Source organism: Eschrichtius robustus, chromosome 19, assembly GCF_028021215.1.
Source record: "Eschrichtius robustus isolate mEscRob2 chromosome 19, mEscRob2.pri, whole genome shotgun sequence".
Classification (NCBI taxonomy): domain Eukaryota; kingdom Metazoa; phylum Chordata; class Mammalia; order Artiodactyla; family Eschrichtiidae; genus Eschrichtius; species Eschrichtius robustus.
Genome location: NC_090842.1, coordinates 59,013,866 through 59,037,280, shown reverse-complemented (window position 1 = coordinate 59,037,280; position 23,415 = coordinate 59,013,866). Strand labels below are relative to the sequence as shown.

The window sequence follows — 23,415 nt, the reverse complement described above, 5'->3', positions numbered from 1 at the left end:
CTCGGCGGAAGCTTCCATAGTCTCTCACTGCAGCTGGACTGGAACCCGCGGTGGGGGTGACAGGCGCTCAAGGCAAGGACGCTCCGGGCGCGGACGCGGCTTGTCGGGCCTCGAGTCTCAGGCTCGTGTCTGCGTGAGCAGCAGAGGAGATTTGTATGCCTATTGAGATATTTGTGTGTGTGTGTGTGTGTGTGTGTAGGTGTAGACGTGTCTCCGTGACAATGTGTGCGTTTGTATGTCATTATTTAACTGGGCGATTGTGCTTATATAACTGCGTGGCTTATGGATGAGCGAGAGTTGTGTGGCCATGTGGGTTGTCACTGAAACTCTTGGCTCTAGACTTCGCTGATTCCTCAGCCCTCTCCCCTCACAGCCACTTGGGGTCTGGCGCAGATAAAGGAGGGAAGCCAGATTCTGAGCTTTAGAATGGAAGAATGGAGGATCCCAGCAAGAAGACACAGACTCGATCATGAGATGAGATTTTCTGCAGCTGGATGCGGCCCCAAGACAGGCTTCTGGGAAGACCTGATAAGGTCCCAGGAGTAGGATTCCCTCCTGGGAGGTTCCCCTTAGAAAGTTCCGAGGGGCCATCTATATGTTTCACAACCACAGCATTTCCAAAACTCTGGCCCCAGGAACCTGCTGTGAATTAGACAGATTCCACCCTAGACATCAGTGACGGGGCCTCTCTCATACTGGGAAAGGTCAACGCTGTCTCAGTCTCCTTCCTACTCCCATGTGGTTGTTTGTGGTGGACTGGGTAAAGGGGCATGATCATGGAGGGAGGGTATTTTGTAAGTGAATGTGCTCTCCAGGAAAATCCTGATGTCTCACGATTGCCTTCTCTTTTCCCAGTGCTGCCTGTCTCGGAAAAAAAAAAGGATCCTGAGAGAGGAAAGAATTTTTGTTACACAACTAAAAGTTTAAGTTCAGGTGAGTTGGTGTTTCCTCATTATTCATAAAACACACTTTAATTTTAAAGGCATGTAGTCCTTCTTTTCCTTCAGCTGAAATGTCCTGCCTGGTACTGATATATCTGTAAATAGGGCCATGCAGAGGAATCACCCCATCAGGGTTCCCAAGCCCTTCTCTCCATAATTTATTTAACCTGTGGCCTACTGTTAGCTATTATATTTCTATTTTTGACTAAAAATTAAACTAGTCTATAATGAACATCATTATGATAGATCTTTATGTCCTATTATAGTCATAACCTAAGAATAAATTTCTGGTTTTGAAATTTGAGTCAAATACCAGATATTTATGCTTGTACTCATTGGAACACAATGACAAGAAGATATAGTTGCTGTCCTCAAATGACTTGTTATCCAGCAAAGAAATGAAATCAGTGGACCTAGAGACTGTCATACAGAGTGAAGTAAGTCAGAAAGAGAAAAATAAGTATCATATATGAATGCATATATGTGGAATCAAGAAAAATGGTACAGATGAACTGGTTTGCAAGGCAGAAATAGAGACAGATGTAGAGAACAAATGTATGGACACCAAGGGGGGAAAAGGGGGTGGGATGAATTGGGAGATTGGGATTGACATATATACACTAATATGTATAAAACAGATAATTAATAAGAACCTGCTATATAAAAAATAAATAAAATTCAAAAAAAGAAATGAAATCAGGATAGGAATAAGTAAGATAGAAGATCTGAAATGCCACTAGAGAAATTCAGGTGACCTGCCTCAGGAGTTGATAGGAAGAGACATCATTCTGTTTATAGCAGCACTGCCAGAATATGATCAAATTATGAGAACTCTGTGAAGAAAAATGGATTTTACACCTTAGAGTTTTTATTCTAGTGATGTTAAATGCATAGTGCCAGTAAATGCGACAAGATGTCTCAACAGCTGTTTGCAGGACATCTTAGCTAGGAGGACAGGTTCAGAAGCAAAATAAATCTGTCAATCGGGCATATATAATAGGAAGCAGCATTGAGACTACCATTAATGTATACAAGACATCATAGCTTCCAGTTTACACAGACATACATTTCTATAGACAAATTAGGGTTGGTTCAGGTACTGGGAACTGATGGAAATGAAGTAAAACCTTTCAGTAAAAACACAGGAACTGTTTTTAGAACAGCATTTGTTCTCAAATGTAAGCTGCATCAGAATCACCTGCAGGGCTTGTTGAAATACAGTTTGCTGGGCCCCAGCCTCACAATTTCTAATTCAGTGGGTCTGGGATGGAGCTGAGAATCTGCATTTCTGATAAGTTCCCAGAGATAAAATTTTGAGAACCTTTGTTATAGAGTGTACTAGGCTTTATCCTCAGGTTCAGGGATATTAAAGGGGGGGAGGAAAAGGTGAGATTTTTTTCCACTTGTTTGGAGAAGAGGTTGCTCCTTTCAAAAATAAAAAACATATCTCTGTGTGTGTGTGTGTATGTGTGTGAAATTAAGGAATGGCTATTTAAAATTTTTCTGAAATATACATTTAGGAAAAGGAAGAAAACCAGGGCTATGACACACAAATGAGCAATGTTAATAAATAGGTACATACATTTATATATTTTTTCTATTTATTGATGTCTGTCACTTTTTCTATATATATTGATAAGTACATATATTTTTATAAATATAATCATATTTTGTATTTGTATGATTTTGTGCATTCGTAACCTAATTTTTTAACACCGTTATTGAGATGCAATTCACATACCACACCATTCAGCTACTTGAAGTGTACAATTTTATACATTTAATATATTCACAGGCTTGTGAAACCATCACCACAGTCAACTTTAGAACATTTTCATCACCCTAAAGAGAAACCCTATTCCCATCAGCAGTCACTCCCCATTTCTTGCAACCTCCCCAGCCATGGTCAACCACTTACCTACCTTCTGTCTCTATTAATTTGCCCCTCTGGACATTTTGTAGAACTAGAATTACACAATATGTGGTCTTCTGTGATCAGCTTCTTTGAATTACCATAGTGTTTTCACTGTGATTCATATAGATTCATCCATGTTGTAGCATGTGTCGGAACTTTCTTCTTTTTAAAGGCTGAATAATATTCCATTGTATGGATATACCATGTTTTATTTATCCATTCATCAGTTGATGGACATTTGAGTTGTTTCTACTTCTTAGCTATTATGAATAATGCTGACAGGAGCATTTGTGTACAGGTTTTTGTGTAGACATATATTTTTGTTTCTCTTAGGTATACACTTAGGAGTGGAATTGCTGGGTCACATGGTAACTCTTCTGAGGAACTGTTAGATTGTTTTCCAAAATGTCTGTACCATTTTACATTCCCACCAGCCACGTGTGAGGGTTCCAATTTCTCCACATTTTCACCGACGCCTGTTATTATCTGTCCTTTTTATTATAGCCATCCTAGTGGGTATGAAGTGGGTCTTGTGGTTTTGATTTACATTCCCCTGTTGGCTTATGATATTGAGGGTCTTTTCACATACTTACTGGCCATTTGTATGTCTTCTTTGGAGAAACGTCAGTTCAGATTCTTTGCCCACTTTTTAATTGCGCTTTTGGTCTTTGTAACCTAATTTTTTTACTGACATGGTATTTTGAATATTTTCATTCCCTTAACAGTTTCTCAAACTTAGCATTTAATGACTGTTTAATATTTCATTACATGGACACATCAGCTGTTGCTGAGTTTAGAATGCTGAACACGACTGCTCTCCATGCTGTACCACTTCTATATCTTGATCAACTTCACTTCTTCCAGTTTCTCAGGCCGTATGGGAACTTAGGTTTTTGTAATTTCAGGGGTAGTGACGTTTGGGAATGTGGCAACAGCCTCTACTGATAACTGTACTGTCTCAGAAGAACTTGTATAAGGATGTGATACTGAAAAATCATAGAAGCAGAGTCTTTATGATCAAATCTTTAAATTCAAAATGTGATCTCTGGGGCTTTTTTCTTCCCTTAATGTGACCCTCCAGGGAGGTTGAAGTGTTTGAATTTCCGAGGGATTTGAGATTTAAATGACTGTTCTACTCTATTTTCCTTGAGGCATCGTCATCCTGGTTCCTTGAATGGCTTTCCTTTGGCCTTTCTTATGCTGGACTTCCCTGCCCCTTCACCACAGGACTGTATCTGGATTTGTTGAGAGCTGCAGCATGCCTAAGTTCCATTTCTTTTATGTACAGGTTTTTCTGTTTCCAAGCCAGGTGTAATTCCTGAATTGGAACAAGGAGTCCAGGCCCAGTAGGTGGAGAGTGTAGTGACAAGAGGATTTGTCCAGGTGAGTCAGGGGAATCCAGAAAAGGGAAAACTATGGAATATCAAAGTTCATGACTGATGACACAGAACCTTGATATTCCAGTATGAGACAATCAACTCAAAGACTTTAAGCCCGTGGAGAAAAAAAGGCCTCATCGTCATACCCCAGATATCACCATATTCATCTTTTATTTCACCCTTCAATCTCAAAGAGAGTGATTAGCTCTATTATAATTTTTATTATAGAAGTAATACATTCTCATACAATAATTCAGAAAGTACAGAAAAGCTCAAAATGAAGAGACTACTGTAAACATTTTACTCCAAATTTTTTTATCCATTCCTCAATGCACATGCATATATTCATACATGTTATTTTACTTGTCATAACCGGGTAACATTTTGAAATATAATGGTTTTACCCATTGTCATCAAATAAAGGTCTCTATCATTTTTTCATGGAAATATATATAATAAAGTACACATATCTTAGCTGTGCATATAGCTTAATGAATCTTTACATTTGAAAACACCACCTGAATCAAGAATTAGAGCATTTCTATCCCCTCTTGGAAGATGTGCTTGTGTCCTGTCCCAGTTAGAACGAACCCTCCCCCACAAGTAAACATTATACTGACTTCTATCACTCAAGATGAGATTTGCCTGTTCTTGAACTTCATATAAATGGAATCTCTTGTCTCTGCTGCTTTTTGTCCAAAACTGAACTTTTGAGATTCATACGTGTTGTTTTGTGAATCAGTAGGTTACCCCCAACCCAAGTGTTGTGTAGTATTCCACTGTATGACCTTATCACAATTTGTTTATTCATTCTTATGATGATGAGTTGTTTCCAGTATTTGACTATTTTGAATAAACCTTCTATGAAAATTCTTGTACAAGTCTTTTTGTGGACACATGTTCTTGTTTTACCGGGGAATATACCTGGGGGTGGAAGTGGTTAACTTAATTTACACTCCGACTGCAATGTATGCAAGGTCTAGTTACTTCTCAAACTGGCCAACACTTGATATCGTCAATCATTTTAAATTTAACCATTCTGATGCATGTGTAGGAGTATCTCATTGTGATTTTAATTTGTATTTTTCTGATAAGTAATGTTGTGAGCATCTTTTCATATGATACTGCCCATTTTGACATACTCTGATGAACTGTCTATTCAAATCTTTTGTCCATTTTTTAGCCTGGCTTTTGTTCCTTTTCCTATTGATTTGTAGGAATTTTAGATATATTTTGAATACAAGTCCTTTGTGTGTGTATATAAACCTGTGTGTGTGTGTGTGTGTGTGTGTGTGTGTGTGTGTGTGTAGAAAGAGAGGGACAGAGACAGACAGACAGAGAAAGGGAATATCTCCTATTAGCCTGTAACTTCTTATTCACTTTCTTAATGATGTCTTATAATGAACAGATATTCTTAATTTTAACTGAGCTCATTTAACAATCTTTTTCTTTTATGGCTATTGCATTTTTGTTCTGTTTAAAACATCTTTTCCTGGGGAAGAAGGGACAGATCTTCCTTATGGTAGAATTCCAGTTGTTAAATGTAGAAGGTAAGAGGGACATGGAAAATGGCCATTAGGCAAACACCACAGTAATAGTTGTTTCAGACGAGATCCACTGGTAGATGCTAAAACTAGGGGGTGAAAGTTTGAAGAGATAAATGGTTTGCATAGTGTCAAAGGATTCCCCATCACCCATGATATTTATTAACAACAGAGGGAAAGGTAGTACCTTTCTAGTGGGGAAACCCATCAGAAAGCAGTTTCACCAAGTGATCATGGTTAACATCATCAGTGATAAAGTATTGATATCATGAGCCCTTTCATATCATGCAATGAGAAGGACAGAGCATCACTGTGGTACTGCCAAAAATGCAGAGCCTCATTCCAATTGTGAAACATCAGACAAACCAAGTGGGGGGACGTTTGATAATTTAAATGACTGGTACTCCTCCGAAGTGAAGAGGTCATGAATTAGGTGTGATAGACACACTTTAGGGTGACCGCCATGATTCCTGCCTGCTGGTGTCTATGCCATTGTATAATCCCCCTCCATTGGAGTGCAAGCAGGACCTGTGACTTGTTTCTAACCAACAGAAAATTGGTGAGGGGATGTCAGTCCTGTGATTAGGTTACTTTATATGGCAAAAGTAATGGGATGTTGCTACTATGGTTACATTATGTCACGTAAGACTCCATCATAGGGACTTTCCTGGTGGTCCAGTGGTTAAGACTCTGCACTTACACTGCAGGGGACGTGGGTTTGATCCCTGGTCAGGGAACTAAGATCCCACGTGCTGCGAGGCGCGGCCAAAAAAAACCAAAAACAAAACAAAAAAAGACTCTGTCATAGCAGACTGGAGCTAGAGACTCTACTTGTGGGCTTGATGAAGTAAGGCAGTGTTGGACAAGCCCTTGCAAGAAACTGCAGGCAGCCTCTAGGACCTGAGGTCATTCTCCAGCTGACAGTCAGCAAAAAGTTGAGGCCCTCAGTCATCCAGCCGCAAGGATATGAATTCTGCCAACAATCTGAATGAAATTGAAAGTGGATTCTTCCCCACTTGAGCCTCTGAATGAGAACACAGCCCAGCTGATACCCTGTTTGCAGCTTATAAGACCAGCATGAGGAGACCATCCATCGAAACTGTGTCCAGACTCCAAGTTCACAGAAACTGTGAGATAATAAATGTGTGTTGTTTTAAGCTAAATTTGTGGTAATTTGTTATGGCAGCGATTGAAAACTATTACCATAAGAAAGACTGTGGAGATTGGAAGAGACTGAGGAGAAATAACAGCTCAGTGCAGTGTGGGATCATGTGTAGGATCCTGGAAAAGAAAAATGACATTAGTGGGAAAAAGTGATATTTGAATAAGATATGCCATTTGTAGTACTGTACCAATGTTAATGTCCTGGTTTTGACCATTGTCCTATGTAAGATGTTCACATCAGTTTGAGCGGTATATAGGAAACTGTACTACTCTTGCAACTTTTCTCTAAGTCTAAAATAAGTGGAAATAAAAATTAAACCAAAAAAAGAGAGAAAATTTTGCCTACCCCAAGATTATGAAGATATTTTCCTGTTTCTTCTTACAGAAAAGTTATTGCTTTAGCTTTCACATTTAGGCCTATGATCCATCTGGAATTTACATCTGTATATGTGGTGGGATCAGGGTCAAAACCATTTTTTCCACACAGATTACCAATTGCTCAGGCACCATTTGTTGAAAAGACTATCCTTTCTGCTCTAAGTCAGACTTTTATTGTTAAAAAAATGTGACTATATACGTACAGGTCTCTTTCTGGACTGTCTATTCTGTTGGTCTGTTTGTCAATCCTGTGTCAGTCCCGCTGTTTTAATTACAGTAGCTTTATATTATGTCTTGATATCTGGTAATGTACATTTGACAACTTTGTTCTTCAAAATTGCCCTGACTGTTCTGGATTCTTAGCATTTCCATATAATTTTAGAATGATTTTCTTAATGTTCTAAAGAAAAGCTGCTGATATTGTTTAGAGATACATTGAATCAGTAGATCAATTTAGAGAGAGTTGGTCATCTTAAAATAGATTCTTCCAATTCATGAACATGAAATATGTTTCCATTTATTTAATTCTTCTTTAACTTCTTTCCTTAATGTTTTGTTGTTTTCAGTCTAAAAGTCTTGCACCTCTTTTGTTAGATTCATTCCAAAGTGTTTTATATTTTTCATGTTTTTTATGAACTGTTGGGATTTTTAAAATCTCATTTTTCAATAGCTTTGCTTTAATATAATTGTTTGTTTTATACTGTGACCTTTTATTCAACCAACTTTCTAATAAATTCATGTATTCTAATAGTCTGTAGGATTGAAATTTTTTTTTCTATGTACAAAATCATGTTATCTGCAAATAAATATGGATTTACCTCTTTCCTTCCAATCTTCATACCTTTCATTTCACTTTTTTCTCTTATGATATTGGATAGGTCTTCAAATACAAAGTTAAATGGAAGTGGTAAAAGTGGACACCCTTGCCTTATTTCTGAACTCAAGACAGTAGTCCATATTTTACCTCTCAGTTTTATTCTGTAGATCCCCTTTATCAAACTAAAGAAGCTCTGTTCCTAGTTTGCTGAGAATTTTTATCATGAACTGATGTTGAATATTATCAAATGGTTGTTCTGCATGTAATGAAATGATTGAATGGTTTTTCTCCTTTATTATTTAAAGTTTGAAGATTACATTGATTGCTTTTTAAAAATAAAGTGACTTTGCATTTCGAGAATAAATCTCTTGGTCATATATATCACTGGCCTCTCCTTGCTAATATTTTATTTAATATACTTGCATCTGTGTTCATGAGAGATATATATTGTAGTTTTCCTTTCTTGTAATGTCATTGTCAGGTTTTGATATCACAATTATGAGGGCCTCATGACATGGTCCATTTTTATTTGTTTTCTAGAAGATATTGAGTTTGATTGGCATTTTTAATTCCTTAAATGTTTGGAGAATTTGCCACTGTAGCCTCTGGGCCTGACATTTTATGGGAAGGTCCTTAATTAATATAGATTTAATTTCTTTAATAAATATAACAATATTCAGATTTTCCATTTCTTATATCAGTTTCATTGAATTGTGTTTTCAAGAAATTTTAAAATTTCATCTACATTTTCAAGTTTATTGTCATAGTTGTTCGTAAAATTCTGTTATCAATTTAATAATGTCTATAATATATGTAGTGATATCTCCTTTTATAGTCCTAATATTGGCAATTTTTTTCTTGAGCAGTATAGCTAGAGGTTTATTAATCTTATCTCTTCAATGAAATAGCTTTTGGCTTTATTGAATTTTCTCTGTTATAGATCTGGGTTTTTTATGCCATTGGTTTTAGTATGTTTTACTTTCTGTAGGCTTAATTTGCTTTTCCTTTTCTAGCTTCCAAAGGTAGATCATTGATTTTTAACCATGCTACTTTTATAAAACATAAATTTATGTTTGGGTGAAGGGGATCAAAGAGTAATAAGAAAGGAAAATAATAAGTGGGCAATCATTATAAATGCTCATGCTATCTACTGGGAGAAAATAAATTATGGGTTTATTTGGCATTGTAGTAATTTGACAAAGGATTTTCATAATAATTTCACTACTAATTGATTTACTATGTCAGTATGTCTTTAGTACACCTAGTAATTACCAGTGGTGATTAGATAATGAATGGTATTTATCTGCAGCATTTGTAAAAACAAAACAAAAACAAAATATATATATTTAAAGCTAAAAATGTCATTGTAAGCATTGGTTTGACTGCATCTCACAAGCTTTGTTATGCCATACTTTTATTATCATTTAGCTCCAAATATTTTCTAGTTTCCATTATGATTTATTCTTTGACCTGTACTTATTTAAAGTGAACTTTTATATTTGGAAACATTTGAGAAATACCTGTTTTTGAGTTCCAAAATATACATTCTTTGATATTAATCCTTTGAAGTTTATAGATACTTGTTTTATGGCCCAGAATATTCTGAAAAATATGCAAAGAATGTGTAGTCTGTAGTTTGGGAGTATAATGTTCAGTTGGGTCATTTTGGTTATTCCTGTTCAACCTTCTATGGCCTTGTTGATTTTTTTTTCTCTTCCTGTTATCAGTTACCAATGGAGGGTATAAAAAAATCTCTAAATTTAATTATAAACTTGTCCTTTCTGTTGACTTTTGCTTTTGAAGCTATGTTATTAGGAGTATAAGGAATATAGGATAACTTATATTCTTGTTGAATTGTAGGAAATATCTCTCTTTATTACTTATAATACTTCTTGCATTTAAGTCTATTCATCTGTTGTTAATATACCAGTGTGCTTCTAATGACTGTCTAATATACTTTTCCATTTTTACTTTTAACATATCTGTGTCTTTAAAGTATGTTTCTTATAAGCAGTGTAATTGATCCTGTTTTTAATTTAATCTGAAAATCTTAGTTTTTAATTGCAATGTTTAGTCCATTCACATTTTATTACAATTACTGATATAGTTTGGTTTAAATCTGCCCTCTTGCTATATGTTTTCTGTTTATCCCATTTATTCTTCATTTCTTTATTCCTCCTTTCCTGCCTTCTTTTGAATTAATCAGGTATTTTTCATTATTCCATTTAGTCTCCTCTATTAGTTTTTTTAGTTGTGCATCTTTGTATAATTCTTTTAGTAGTTACCTGAGCTATTATAGGATGCATCTTTTTTTTAACATCTTTATTGGAATGTAATTGCTTTACAATGTTGTGTTAGTTTCTGCTGTATAACAAAGTGAATTAGCTATATGTATACATATTTCCCCATATAGGATGCATCTTTAATACAGTCTTCTTTAAAATAGGGTTTTTAGGGGACTTCCCTGGCGGTCCAGTGGTTAAGACTCTGCACTCGAAATGCAGGGGGCACGGGTTTGATCCCTGACTGGGGAACTAAGATCCTGCATGCCGCATGGCACGGCCAAGAAAAAAAAAAAATGTAGGGTTTTTAACCACATACCAAATAACATAAGAACATTTCAATAGTTTAACTCCATTTATGCTGTTATTGTCATTCCTTCTTCCAGTAATACAATCCTCACAAAGCATTCTAGTTTTGGTTCCTTTAAACAGTCCATTTGTTTAGTCATATTAGTCATATATTTACTTGTCCACAGCTGTTCATTGCTTTTTGGCACATTCATGCTTCCATCTAGGATTATTTTCCTTTAGCCTGACTGCTGACCTTTAGTATTTCTTGTATTGTGGGTCTGTTGATCAGAAATTCTCTCAGCTTCTGTTCAAAAAAATCTTTATTTTACCTTCATTTCTGAAAGATATATCCTCCGGGCATAAGATTCAGAGTGGTCAGGGTTTTTTTTTTCAGCACTTTGAAGATACGATTCTATTTTTCAGGCCGCTAAAGTTTCTGTTGAGATAAGAACCATTTTTGTTGTTGTTGTCTATTTATAACTGATGTCTATTTTAAACTACATACTTTCAAGATACGTTTTTCAACTTTGTTTTTCAACAATTTGGCCATGATGTGCCTGGGTAAGAATTTCTTTATTTTATCTGGTTAGGTTTGCTGAGCTTTTTGATTTATGTATCAAGGTATTTCATGAGATTTGGAATGTTTTTGTCCATTATTTCTTTTTTTTTTTTTTTTTTATAAGAACATCCACAGCAGCATTCTTTTTTTTTTTTTTAAATAATTATTTATTTATTTATTTATTTTTGGCTGTGTTGGGTCTTCGTTTCTGTGCGAGGGCTTCCTCCAGTTGCGGCGAGCGGGGGCCACTCTTCATCGCGGTGCGCGGGCCTCTCACTATTGCGGCCTCTCCTGTTGCGGAGCACAGGCTCCAGACACGCAGGCTCAGCTGTTGTGGCTCACGGGCCTAGTTGCTCCGCGGCATGCGGGATCTTCCCAGACCAGGGATCGAACCCGTGTCCCCTGCATTAGCAGGCAGATTCTCAACCACTGCGCCACCAGGGAAGCCCTGTCCATTATTTCTTCAAATCAATTTCCGTTCTATTTTCTTTTAGGTGTTCAATTCCACATTTTGTCTGTTTCTTGTATTTCTCTTACATTCAGCTCTGTTCTTTCTTTTTTCTCTCTGCATAAGATTGTTGTTAATTTGACTTTATGTTAATTAATACCGTTTTTGCTGTTAAATGCATCCAATACATTAAAATTTTTTGATATTTTACTTTTATAACTATAAAATGTTCATGTGGGTCTCTTTTTTATGATTCTACTAAATCTCTATTGATATACTTCATTTTGCATTCCATTTTGTCCATCTTTTCCTCTATTTTCTTTAGCATGTTAATCATAATATCTTCAAGTCCTTGTCTACTAGCTCCATTGTCTGGATCATCTTTGGGTTTATTTCTATTGAGATTTTTCTCTTGATTATCAGTAACTTTTTCCTGTTTCTTTGCATTTTCGTAAGTTTTATCATATATTGGCATTGTTGATAATATAGAGACTCTGGATTACGTTATCTTCCTTTAATAAGTCTATGTCAGGGTTTCTCAACCTTAGCACTGTTGATATTTTTGACTAGATAATTCTTAGCTGTGGTGGGGGGCTTTCCTATGCCTTGTAGGATGGTCAGCGCCATCCCTGATCTCCACCCACTAGTTACAGTAGCACCCCTCCACACATTTTGACAACCAAATATGTCTCCAGACATTGCCTAATGTGCCCTGGGGGGCAGGATCACCCCCTATTGAGAACCAGTGATCTGCACCATCATTTTCAGTATCTATTTCATTTTCCATTATATGAATGAATACACTTTATTGAATTAACTACCCATCTGAGTACATTTAGATTTTTCTCCAGCTTTTTTTTTTTTCATTTTAACTAGTATCTATCATCATATTCCTTTATACATCTCTAGGCACATTTTACAGTTATTTCCTTTAGGTGAAGTCTCAGAAATGGCCTCTCATCATTAAATTCTTCTTATGCATAATTTTTCGTACATGTCTCAATTGCACTAGGTTTTCACAGGTCTATAGGACAGCATGAGAATGCTCTTTTCCCTACAGCCTTACTAATATGTGGTGTATCATCAACTTTTAAAATCTGACAGTTGAATACCTGTAAAATTGTACTATCTTTGTTGCTTTAAAACATCTCTTTAGTAAATCTTTTGACAGGTGCTGTCTTAATTATTTATGTTCAGGTTTCATATAATGAAACAAAAAAATCTGGGTGTCAGAGACAACAGTTCAAAAAAAAAGTTGACTTTATAATTATAGAAATGTGATTCAAAACATCACTTCTACTTACAGTTTGTGATATGGGAAAATACCTTTACTTCTTTGAGCTTTTATTTCCTCATCTGTTGAATTGAGTTAATAAGTACATTTCAGGATTAAATGTTAACGTGTATAGCACAGCTATCACATAGAAGGTTACAAATATCTATGTATTACTGTATGGCTTTAGTGAGCATGAATTCACACCTCCTTTGTGGGTACTGGGTGGCAGTGATTCATGCCAGCAAGCAAAGTGGATCCTGATAGGGAAATCCAGGTTGGTCAGCCCAGAGGACCTTGGAGTCAAGTTCAGGCTTCACATGGGCAGACAGTTTTATGGTGGTCAAGTTTTCCAGGTTGGTCCCTACTCTTTTCTGCTTTTTTTTTTTTTTTTGGCTGCGTTGGGTCTTCGTTGCTGCGCGCAGGCTTTCTCTAGTTGCAGCGTGCGGGGGCTACTCTTCGTTGCAATGCGCAGGCTTCTCCTTGTGGTGGCTTCTCTTTGTTGCAGAGCACAGGCTCTAGGCACATGGGCTTCAGTAGTTGTGGCACATGGGCTCAGCAGTTGTGGCTCGAGGGCTCTAGAGCTCAGGCTCAGTAGTTGTGGCTCACGGGCTTAGTTACTCCACGGCATGTGGGATCTTCCCAAACCAGGGCTCGAATCCGTGTCCCCTGCACTGACAGGTGGATTCTTAACCACTGCACCACCAGGGAAGTCCCTGTTTTATGCCTTTTGTCTGGCAGAGTCCAGGTCCCCTTGAGGCCATGAAGGTTGTTGAAGTTTGTGTTGTATGGCCTGGTCTCAGCCCTGGAAGGTAGGGCTGAATTGGGGAGGATCTACTTAGTGTGACTGGACAACCCAAGCTGGGTACATTTGGCATGATCAGAATGAGAAATAGGCCAGTGGGGTGTGTCTGGATCTGGCTTGGGTTCAAGAGAGCCTCTGCTCTGTATCCACGCTTGTGAGGCTTGTTTCCCAGACACAGGAAAGGGTTTGAGTTTGTCTGCACTCTGTCTCATATCCCCTGACATGTGTTTATGTGTTTGGGAGGGCAGAGAGTGGGCAAGGATGGCGAGAAACAGGAATAAAGAAGAAAAAAGAAAGGCTCTCTTACCTTAATGTTGGGAGTTCTGAGCTACATTGGGTCTCAAGGCTTCTTTTTCCTCCCTCAGCTCTGTCTTCTCTGGACTCAGCTTCTGAGGATGATTGGCAGTTCTAAAACCATGGGCCGGGTAAGTGGATGTCTCTCCTTCCTGAAATATTACAATTTTTAATTCAGATAATATTTTCATTCTTTATCCCAAAACCTCCTTCCTAGGAAAGCTGTATCTCAACCTGTTTCACAGTTGCTGCCTTTACAGAGAAGGATGGTGTCCTCCCTATTTGCTCCCTTTTTTCAAACTGATTTTTCAGTTTTTTCATCAAATGATTTATTCCTCTTCTATATGTTCAGTCTTCTCTCGAGAGCAGTGTTAGAGCAGTAAAGGGGTGAAGTATCTTGAAGGAAGTATTTTAGCTTCCCTTGTTAGGTTCGTAGTTTCATTGTATAGAAATGGTGGTCCTATTTGACCAGACGAGGGAGAACTTTCTCCATAGTTTTCCAGGTAGATAAGGGAGAATTTGGTTTTGAATGGTCTCAGTCTCAGTGTGAGATAAGACCTCAGCTTTGAAAAGCTTTTAGGTTTGGGTTGAAATGGGATTGGTGCCTGCCTAGAGAGAGGAGGGACTCTGGCTAAGGAATCACTGAGAAGTGAATAGGGTTCTGAGGTCCATTTTGTAGGGAAAGAGAGATTGCTTGGCTTGAGTCATTCAGTGTTGTTCTGGATCATCCTACATTAGTGTGTTCTAACTCAAGAACCAGAAGTTCAGTAAGGGATTGTAGAAAGGGAAGATGAGAACCACATCTGGCGGATAATACTGAACTGTGGGGAAGAGGTTAAAGAAAATTTTGAAAATTAAAATTAAAGAAATTTTTTGTGCTCCAACAGGATTCTTCAAGATTGGGTAGGGAATCTACTTCAGATATGCTAATTTATTTATTATTTATCCTCATCTACCCATGTCATGATCTTTAACTTCAGCCTACTTGTTTTTATATATCACCCCCTACTGCAACTCAATATTCCATCTTGAAATTTTTTTTCTACTTTTACAAATAATACATGAATTTGTCATTTCAGGTGCCACTGACATTCAGTGATGTTGCCGTAGACTTCTCTCAGGAGGAGTGGGAATGCCTAAACTCAGATCAGAGGAATTTGTACAGAGATGTGATGTTGGAGAATTATACTAACTTGGTATCACTGGGTAAGGATATCTGCCTGAAGTAATGTAGGATCTGCTATCTGGAATATCCACTTTTTCTACTGTATATTTTATGGTCTGTGCCAAGAAACTAGCGAAATTTCTGCTCCATATTCTCAAAGGACTATTTTGGGCTTTGTTAGATTGAAATAAGCACCTTCATTCAGCAACTAAATCTTTTTTTTTTAATTAATTTATTTATTTATTCATTTATGGCTGTGTTGGGTCTTCGTTGCTGCACGCGGGCTTTCTCTAGTTGTGGCGAGCGGGGGCTACTCTTCGTTGCAGTGCGCAGACTTCTCATTGTGGTGGCTTCTCTTGTTAGGGAGCACGGGCTCTAGGTGCACGGGCTTCAGTAGTTGTCGCACGCGGGCTCAGTAGTTTTGGCTTGTGGGCTCTAGAGCACAGGCTCAGTAGTTGTGGTGCATGGGCTTAGTTGCTCCGCAGCATGACAGCACCTAAATCTTCTCTGTCCTTCATTTACCTTCCTACCTCCTTCTGATCCATCCTGCAGTTGCTTTTTCTAAATGACCAAAGGATTGAATTCTGGGAATTTTCTGCATAACTACTGGCAAAGAAAACAAATGTCAAATTATGTATATTTTCATAATGTCAATAAATATTCTATTTTATTTGCCAGTCCACCTACATGGAGAACAGGTAACATAGAGTCCTGGTTTTCTCTTTATTACAGATGAGACTTTGTAATTTTTACAGTGGTAGAATGAGTCACGATCATTATCTTTTTGAGTATTTTCTGTTATAGCAGTGAAAATGTTGGCTTTCAGTGATTTGATAGATTCTACTCAGAAGTGTCTTTGTTCAGTTTTTGGACAATACTTAACCGTTCTCTCCTCTCTTCTGGGATTCCAGTTATACCTACGTTAGATCTTTTGAGAACTGATCTCTCTAGAAATTCACTTTGATTGTCTTTTATAACTTCCAGTTACCTGTTGCAATTCTTCCTTTATTTACTGTCTTTTTATTACTATTTTTTATCTGTTTTAATTAATTTATTTATTCTTATTTATTTATTTTGTTTTTGCCTGTGTCGGGTCTTAGTTTCGGCATGTGGGATCTTTCATTGCAGCACGCGGGCTCTTCGTTGAGGCGCGCAGGCTTCACTCTAGTTGTGGTGTGTGGGCTCCAGAGTGAGCATGCTCAGTAGTTGCAGCACGCGGGCTTAGTTGCCCCTCGGCATGTGGGATCTTAGATCCCCGACCAGGGATCAAACCCGCATCCCCTGCATTGGAAGGCAGATTCTTAACCACTGGACCACCAGAGAAGTCCCTGTTTTTTTTTTTAATTTAATTTAATTTAATTTAATTTTTCTTTTTCATTTTTTGACTGCGTCGGGTCTTAGTTGCGTGCAGGCTCTTCGTTGTGATGTGTGGGCTTCTCTCTAGTTGTGGTGTGCAGGTTTTCTCTTCTCTAGTTGTGTTGCGTGGGCTCCAGGGCACATGGGCTCCAGGGCGCATGGGCTCTGTAGTGTGCGGCACGTGGGCTCTCTCATTGAGGCGCGCAAGCTCAGTAGTTGTGGTGTGCAGGCTTAGTTGCCCCGTGGCATGTGGGATCTTAGTTCCCCAACCAGGTATCGAACCCACATCCTCTGCATTGGAAGGTGGATTCTTTACCATTGGACCACGAGGGAAGTCCCTCATCTGTTTTTTAAACACTTCCATCATAGTTATTTTGGAATTCTTGTATGCCTTCATTGTTTGGTATCATCTGTGGGTCTACTTCCATTGTTTCTGTTTTTTCCTCTTGTTATTTGTCATATGGTAATGCCTCTCCAAGTTACTAGTAATAGTGACTGTGTGCTGGACATCGTGTACAAAAGAACTGAAGAGGTTCTAGATAATGGTATCTTCCACCAGAGAGTACTTAACATTTTCCTCTCTGGGTCTGATAGAATAGCAGATATTAAGCTGGGTCAGTGCTGATTTTCAGTTTGGTAATACTCAACTACCTCTTTTTTATCACTGTGCTCAGAATCAGTGAGTTTCTCTAGGGGAAAAGTGGTGGTAGATCTTCAGGGCCAATTCACCACTCCTTTAATGGCTCTTATCTGTTTGGATTTTAAATTTACTCTCCCAATGGATCTTTTATTTCCAGAAGAAATGCTGACAATTAATAAGCTAACCATCCATTTGGTAAGTTAGGAAGAGCACAATAGACTTAAAGAAAGTGGAAGAAAGGAAATAATAAAGGGAAGAACAGAAATTAATGGAATAAAAACTGAACATATAAAAGAGCAAGTCAAAACTATAAATTTGGTTATTTCAAAGAATTAATAAAATTGGTGCAACTCTCTCAACATCAATATATGTAAGGAAAAAAGGGGGCCTCATTACAAATCATGAAACCTTGAAAATATGATGCTAATTTTGATAAACATTATGCCAAAAACTGAAAAATCAAATGAAATAAATTATTAGAAAATTTTAATCTACAAAACCAACACTCAAGAAAAAAAGAGAAAATATGAAAACTCTCACAAGCACTAAAGAAACTGCATCAGTCATCAAGAACCTTCCCACAAATTGGAAGATTCAGGCCTGGATGGTTTGTCATTAAAGTGCAAAAGTTTGAACATATAAGAATTTGGGAGAAATTTTTCCCGTGACCTCTTATATGTGGATTCTGACAAAGGATAAACTACAGAAAAGTAAGAGATGACTAGAAAATAACTACTTGAAAATACAGAGTATATTTATAATAGCTCTCTAAATATCCTTGTCTACTAATTCTATTATCTGTGTCACTCCTTGCTCTGTTTCTTTTTATTGATTTTTCTCCTAGGAAGGGTTATATTTTTCTACTATTTTGCACACCTGATAATTTTTGTATTAGGTGCCAGACATTGTGACATTTACTGTGTTGGAATGCTGGACTGGGGGACTTTGTTCTGGGATTCAGTAAATGGGACCTGTTGATCCTTTCATGGTTTGCTTTTAAGCTCTGTTAAGCTGGGTCCAGAACAGCTTTAAGTCTAGGGCTAATTTGGCCCCACTACTGAGACAATAAGGTTTGAGAGATTAGAGTCAGAGAGAGATAGTTGGTAACTGTTGCATAATTTTCAGAAACTAGATCGTTATTTTACTCAGCTGCCTTCTCCACTGACCTTGATTTTTATCCTTACTTACCTTGATTTTCATCCAAGTTTCCTTTTTTAATTCACTATTTAATTCTACAGTTAATTATTTAATACTTACCTTGTGGTAGAACTTGTTTTTCAGTGGTAGTTGAAAGAAATTTTGAATCCATACTTGAGTTTTAGAGTAAGAAAATAAATAGTAAAACAAGTGAGACAATAAATATGTACGAGAGAAAAGCATCATGAAGACAAAGAATTAGGTGTTGGAATACAGAATAAAGGATATGAATTTACTTACAGTTAGCAGAGCCAGCCTTTCTGAGAAAGTGATTTGTAACCTGCAACACCTGGAGATAGTCATTTAGAGAAGCCACCTAAGAGGATTCCTGCAAGGTAAAGCATCTGTGTGAAGCCACAGGCAATGGGGAAAATTGCAGTATGTTCTAGTAGCTGAAAAGATGCAGTGTGGTCAGATATAGGGAAAAAGATGTCAAGGGCTTGAAATGAATTTGTAGAAGTAAGACAGAGTCTTCTTATTCATGGTTATGTGCTTGGGTTTCATTCTAAGATAAAGACAGACCATTGAAAAAATTACATAGAGAGCCATCTGGTAGAGAATATTAAAAATGTAGATGACCAGGACCTACTCACAGATTCTGATTCACTCAGTCTCAGTGGATATCTAAAGGGTAGTATATACATGAGCTGATCACGCCCTCTTTGAACCATTATTATAAAACTCCTCACTACCCTCCTCCAGGTTGGCACACACAGTTTTGAGGACATTAGCCTGCTGTGGCCCCCTTTGCCTGGCAAAGCAATGAAGCTATTCTTTTCTGCTTCACCTCCCTCAAAAAAAAAAGGTTGTATATGTAAGAAATTCCTGTGGTAATACTGATCCACAACTAAATATGAGTACTGATTTTTCTCTTTGCCTATTCACAAACTTTACATTCTCATGTTAGCTTTAATAATTTTCTGAGCCCTTCTTGCCTTTAAAAAATTTCATCACAGTATTTTAGAATTGTATGACCCTTTTACTTCTAATGGATATACTTGTCAATTTATTATTATCCTTACTATATTTCCCCTTGTACAAGAAAAATAGCATTTGTTTGTTTTCTCATTTTCTTTCAGACATTGATTTCACAAGTGAGAGCAACAAATTATCTTCAGAAAAAAGCAGTTATGAAGTAAATTCATACAATCGGGAGACAATGAATAGAAGTAAAACCTTCAACTTTATGGCGTTTATTTTCAGAAATGACTCACAGAACAGAACTAAATTTGAAAGACAACAGGCACCTAAAGTGGGATATTTTAATCAAATGATATTCAGAAAACATATATCCCTTCCTCTACATCAAAGACTTCACACTAAAGAGAAGTCATATGAATGTAAGGAATGTAGAAAGGGCTTTAGGAAATATTCACACCTTACTGAACATCTGAGAGACCATAGTGGTGTAAGACCCTATGAATGTAAGGAATGTGGAAAGGTCTTTATAGTTCTCCAGCATTTTATTAGACATAAAAAAAGTCACACTGACTTGAAACCCTTTGAATGTAATGGATGTGAGAAGGCCTTTAGGTTTTATTCACAGCTTATTCAACATCAGATAATTCATACTGGTGTGAAACCCTATGAATGTAAGCAATGTGGGAAGGCCTTTAGACGTCATTCTCACCTTACTGAACATCAGAAAATTCATATTGGTTTGAAACCCTACAAATGTAAGGAATGTGGGGAAACTTTTAGGTTGTACCGACATATTTGTCTCCATCAGAAAATTCATCATGGTGTGAAACCCTATATTTGTAAGGAATGTGGAAGGGCCTTTGGTCATCGTTCAAGCCTCTATCAGCATAAGAAAATTCATTCTGGTGAGAAACCATATAAATGTAAACAATGTGGAAAGGCCTTTGTTCGCAGCTATCTACTTATTGAACATCAGAGAAGTCATACTGGTGAGAAGCCTCATGAATGTAAGGAATGTGGAAAAGCCTTTAGTAGGGGCTCAAGCCTTCTTAAACATAAGAGAATTCATAGTAGCGAGAAACTCTACGATTGTAAGGAATGTGGGAAGGCCTTCTGTAGAGGCTCTCAACTTACACAACATCAGAGAATTCATACTGGTGAGAAGCCCCATGAATGCAAAGAATGTGGGAAGACTTTTAAGCTCCATTCTTACCTTATTCAACATCAGATCATTCACAGTGATTTGAAACCATATGAATGTAAACAATGTGGGAAAGCCTTCAGTCGTGTCGGGGACCTTAAAACACATCAGTCAATTCATGCCGGGGAGAAACCTTATGAATGTAAGGAATGTGGAAAAACCTTTAGACTTAATTCTCAACTAATTTATCATCAGACAATCCATACTGGTTTGAAACCATATATATGTAAAGAATGTAAGAAGGCCTTCCGTTCTATCTCAGGTCTTTCTCAACATAAGAGAATTCATACTGGTGAAAAACCTTATGAATGTAAAGAATGTGGTAAGGCCTTTAATCGTAGTGATCGACTTGCTCAGCATCAGAGAATTCATACTGGTGTGAAGCCACATAAATGTAAGGAATGTGGGAAAGCCTTTACTCGTTGCTATCAACTTACTCAACATCAAAGATTTCACATTGGCGAGAAAGTCTTAATGTAATGAGAGTCAGAAAGCCGTTAGCCGTGACACATCCTTTAACATTATCACTCTTCTACCACCTAATGATATGGTAAAGATTAAATTATTTAACATAAAATATGATTGTTTGGAAGGGCATCTGGCACAGAGTATTTGCTTACTAAATACTGTATCATTTTTTAATGGTAATTACTAGTATTACTATAAATAAATTCACGTGGAAGGAAGATCCTGTGAGCATATTTTAAAAATCTATCATCACTCATCCATATTTCATTTCGGATAATTAATTCTGGACAAAATCCCATAGAATGTTTTAAACAAGAAACTTTTTTATTCAAAGCTCATCCCCCTGAAGATTAATATTGGTAAAAACCCTATGCTTTTGCTGAATATTGAGAGTATAGCTGTTGAAAAATTGGAAAGTGGTTTGAAGAAATTTTTTTATAATAATTTCTATAATACAGATAACATACAATCCACATTCCCTACAATTCATGGAAGTTAGAGATTAACAATGGGTAGCCAAAAGACAGATATTGACTTGGAGAAGGTTTCTTCAAGTATTTGAAAAATGTCAAATTTACATAAAAGGTACAACAATGGTACAATGAAGGTTTATTGACCCTCCACCTATATTTAGTATCTCTCTCTCTCTCATGAAAATGTATATATACAGATTCACATATATCATACATTTCATATATATATATATATATGGTATATATAATTTTGCTGTGCTTTCTGAGTGAATGTTTTAGGTATCACTTCACCTCTAAAAAAAATCAACATACAACTCAAAAATACAACTGCTAGATTTAAAGATTATCTTCTACATGACCACTAAGCCATTGTCACCTAAAAAACATTAACAGTAGACCTATTAATGTTCTGTAATATTCATCCCATTTACAGACTTCTCCAATTTTTTAAAGAATGTCTTTTGAAAGTGCTGGCTTTTTTTAAAAAAGCCTAAAACCAAACTAAGTTCACATATTTTTTTTTTTTTTTTTTTAGAAATTCACGTTCTTTTATTTATTTATTTATGACTGCGTTGAGTCTTCGTTTCTGTGCGAGGGCTTTCTCTAGTTGCGGCAAGTGGGGACCACTCTTCATCGCGGTGCGCGGGCCTCTCACCATCGCGGCCTCTCTTGTTGCGGAGCACAGGCTCCAGACGCGCAGGCTCAGTAATTGTGGCTCACTGGCCCAGTTGCTCCGTGGCATGTGGGATCTTCCCAGACCAGGGCTCGAACCCGTGTCCCCTGCATTGGCAGGCAGATTCTCAACCACTGCGCCACCAGGGAAGCCCAGTTCACATATTTTATATGATTATGGCTATTGAGTCTCTTTTGGTCAAACATTTATCCTCTTCCTGTTTTGTGACAAACTTTTTGAAGACTCAGGAGAAGTAACCCATATAATGTTGTACATTCCGTATTTGTACTAATTTTTCTCTGAGTGGGCTTAAGTTGTTTCTCTATCCCTCGCAGTTATTCTGAACTGGATGTTATGTCTAGAGGCTTGATTAAGTTTCAGATTAAACATTTTTGACATGATAACTTCATAGATAATATTGTGTACTCAATATTGTAAAATAACAGGTGGCACATAGTGAAGCTATGTTTGATCTCTTGATTCATGTATTGACCACCAGCTCTCTCCATTGTATCAGTACTGGTTTTTTGGGGTTTTTTTTTTGTTTTTTGAAATTAAGAAGTAGTCCACAGAAAGTCACATCACCATTCCACTTGGAAATTTAAACAGTCTTGTGTATTTTTAAAGAAATTAAGACCAAAAAAACACCATCATCTTTCATATTTACCCATATATTTACATTTTCACATGATCTTCATTCCTTCCCAATGATCTAAATTTCTATCTGGTATCATTTCCCTTCAGCTTGAAGAACTTAATTTAGCACTTCGTGGAGTATATGTCTGCTGGTGGTGAACTTTCATTGTTTCTTTTACTGAAATGCTTTGTTCCTGAAGGATTTTTTTTTTCTTGCTATAGAATCCTGGGTTTTGTTTTATATATTTTTTAAAAAGATATTATATCACTGACTGCTGGCCTCTATAGGTTATGAGAAGTCATTTGAATTATTTTTCCTCTGTGTAATGTGTCATTTCCCTCTTTGTGCTTTCAAGATTTTCTTATTACCTTTAGTTTTCAGTTGTTTGAGTATGATGTGCCTTGGTATCGTTTTCTTTGTGTTAATCCTTTTGGGGGTTTTCTGAGCCTCTGAAATCTGTACACTCATGCCTTTCACTAAATTTCAGAAAACTTTGGCCATTGTATCTTCAGATATTTTTCCTGCCCTTACTTCTCCTTCTGGGGTTCCAAGTAGTCATATGTTAAATCTTTTGATATTGTCCTACAGGTCACT

General features: G+C 37.0%; 1 protein-coding gene across 2 annotated transcripts; it reads left to right on the top strand.

Annotated features, from left to right (window-relative positions):
- The first annotated feature begins 13 nt into the window (after positions 1–13).
- On the top strand, positions 14–21,155 carry ZNF404 (zinc finger protein 404). Of its 2 annotated transcripts, XM_068528116.1 has the most exons (6): positions 14–153; positions 856–933; positions 4,145–4,239; positions 14,162–14,221; positions 15,170–15,296; positions 19,528–21,155. In XM_068528116.1, the coding sequence occupies exons 4-6, from the start codon at positions 14,192–14,194 to the stop codon at positions 21,048–21,050; spliced, it is 1,680 nt and encodes a 559-aa protein (XP_068384217.1). In that variant the 5' UTR covers positions 14–153; positions 856–933; positions 4,145–4,239; positions 14,162–14,191; the 3' UTR covers positions 21,051–21,155. The 2 variants fall into 2 exon arrangements, with proteins under 2 accessions (XP_068384217.1, XP_068384216.1); XM_068528115.1 differs by lacking the exon at positions 4,145–4,239.
- The last annotated feature ends 2,260 nt before the right edge of the window (positions 21,156–23,415 follow it).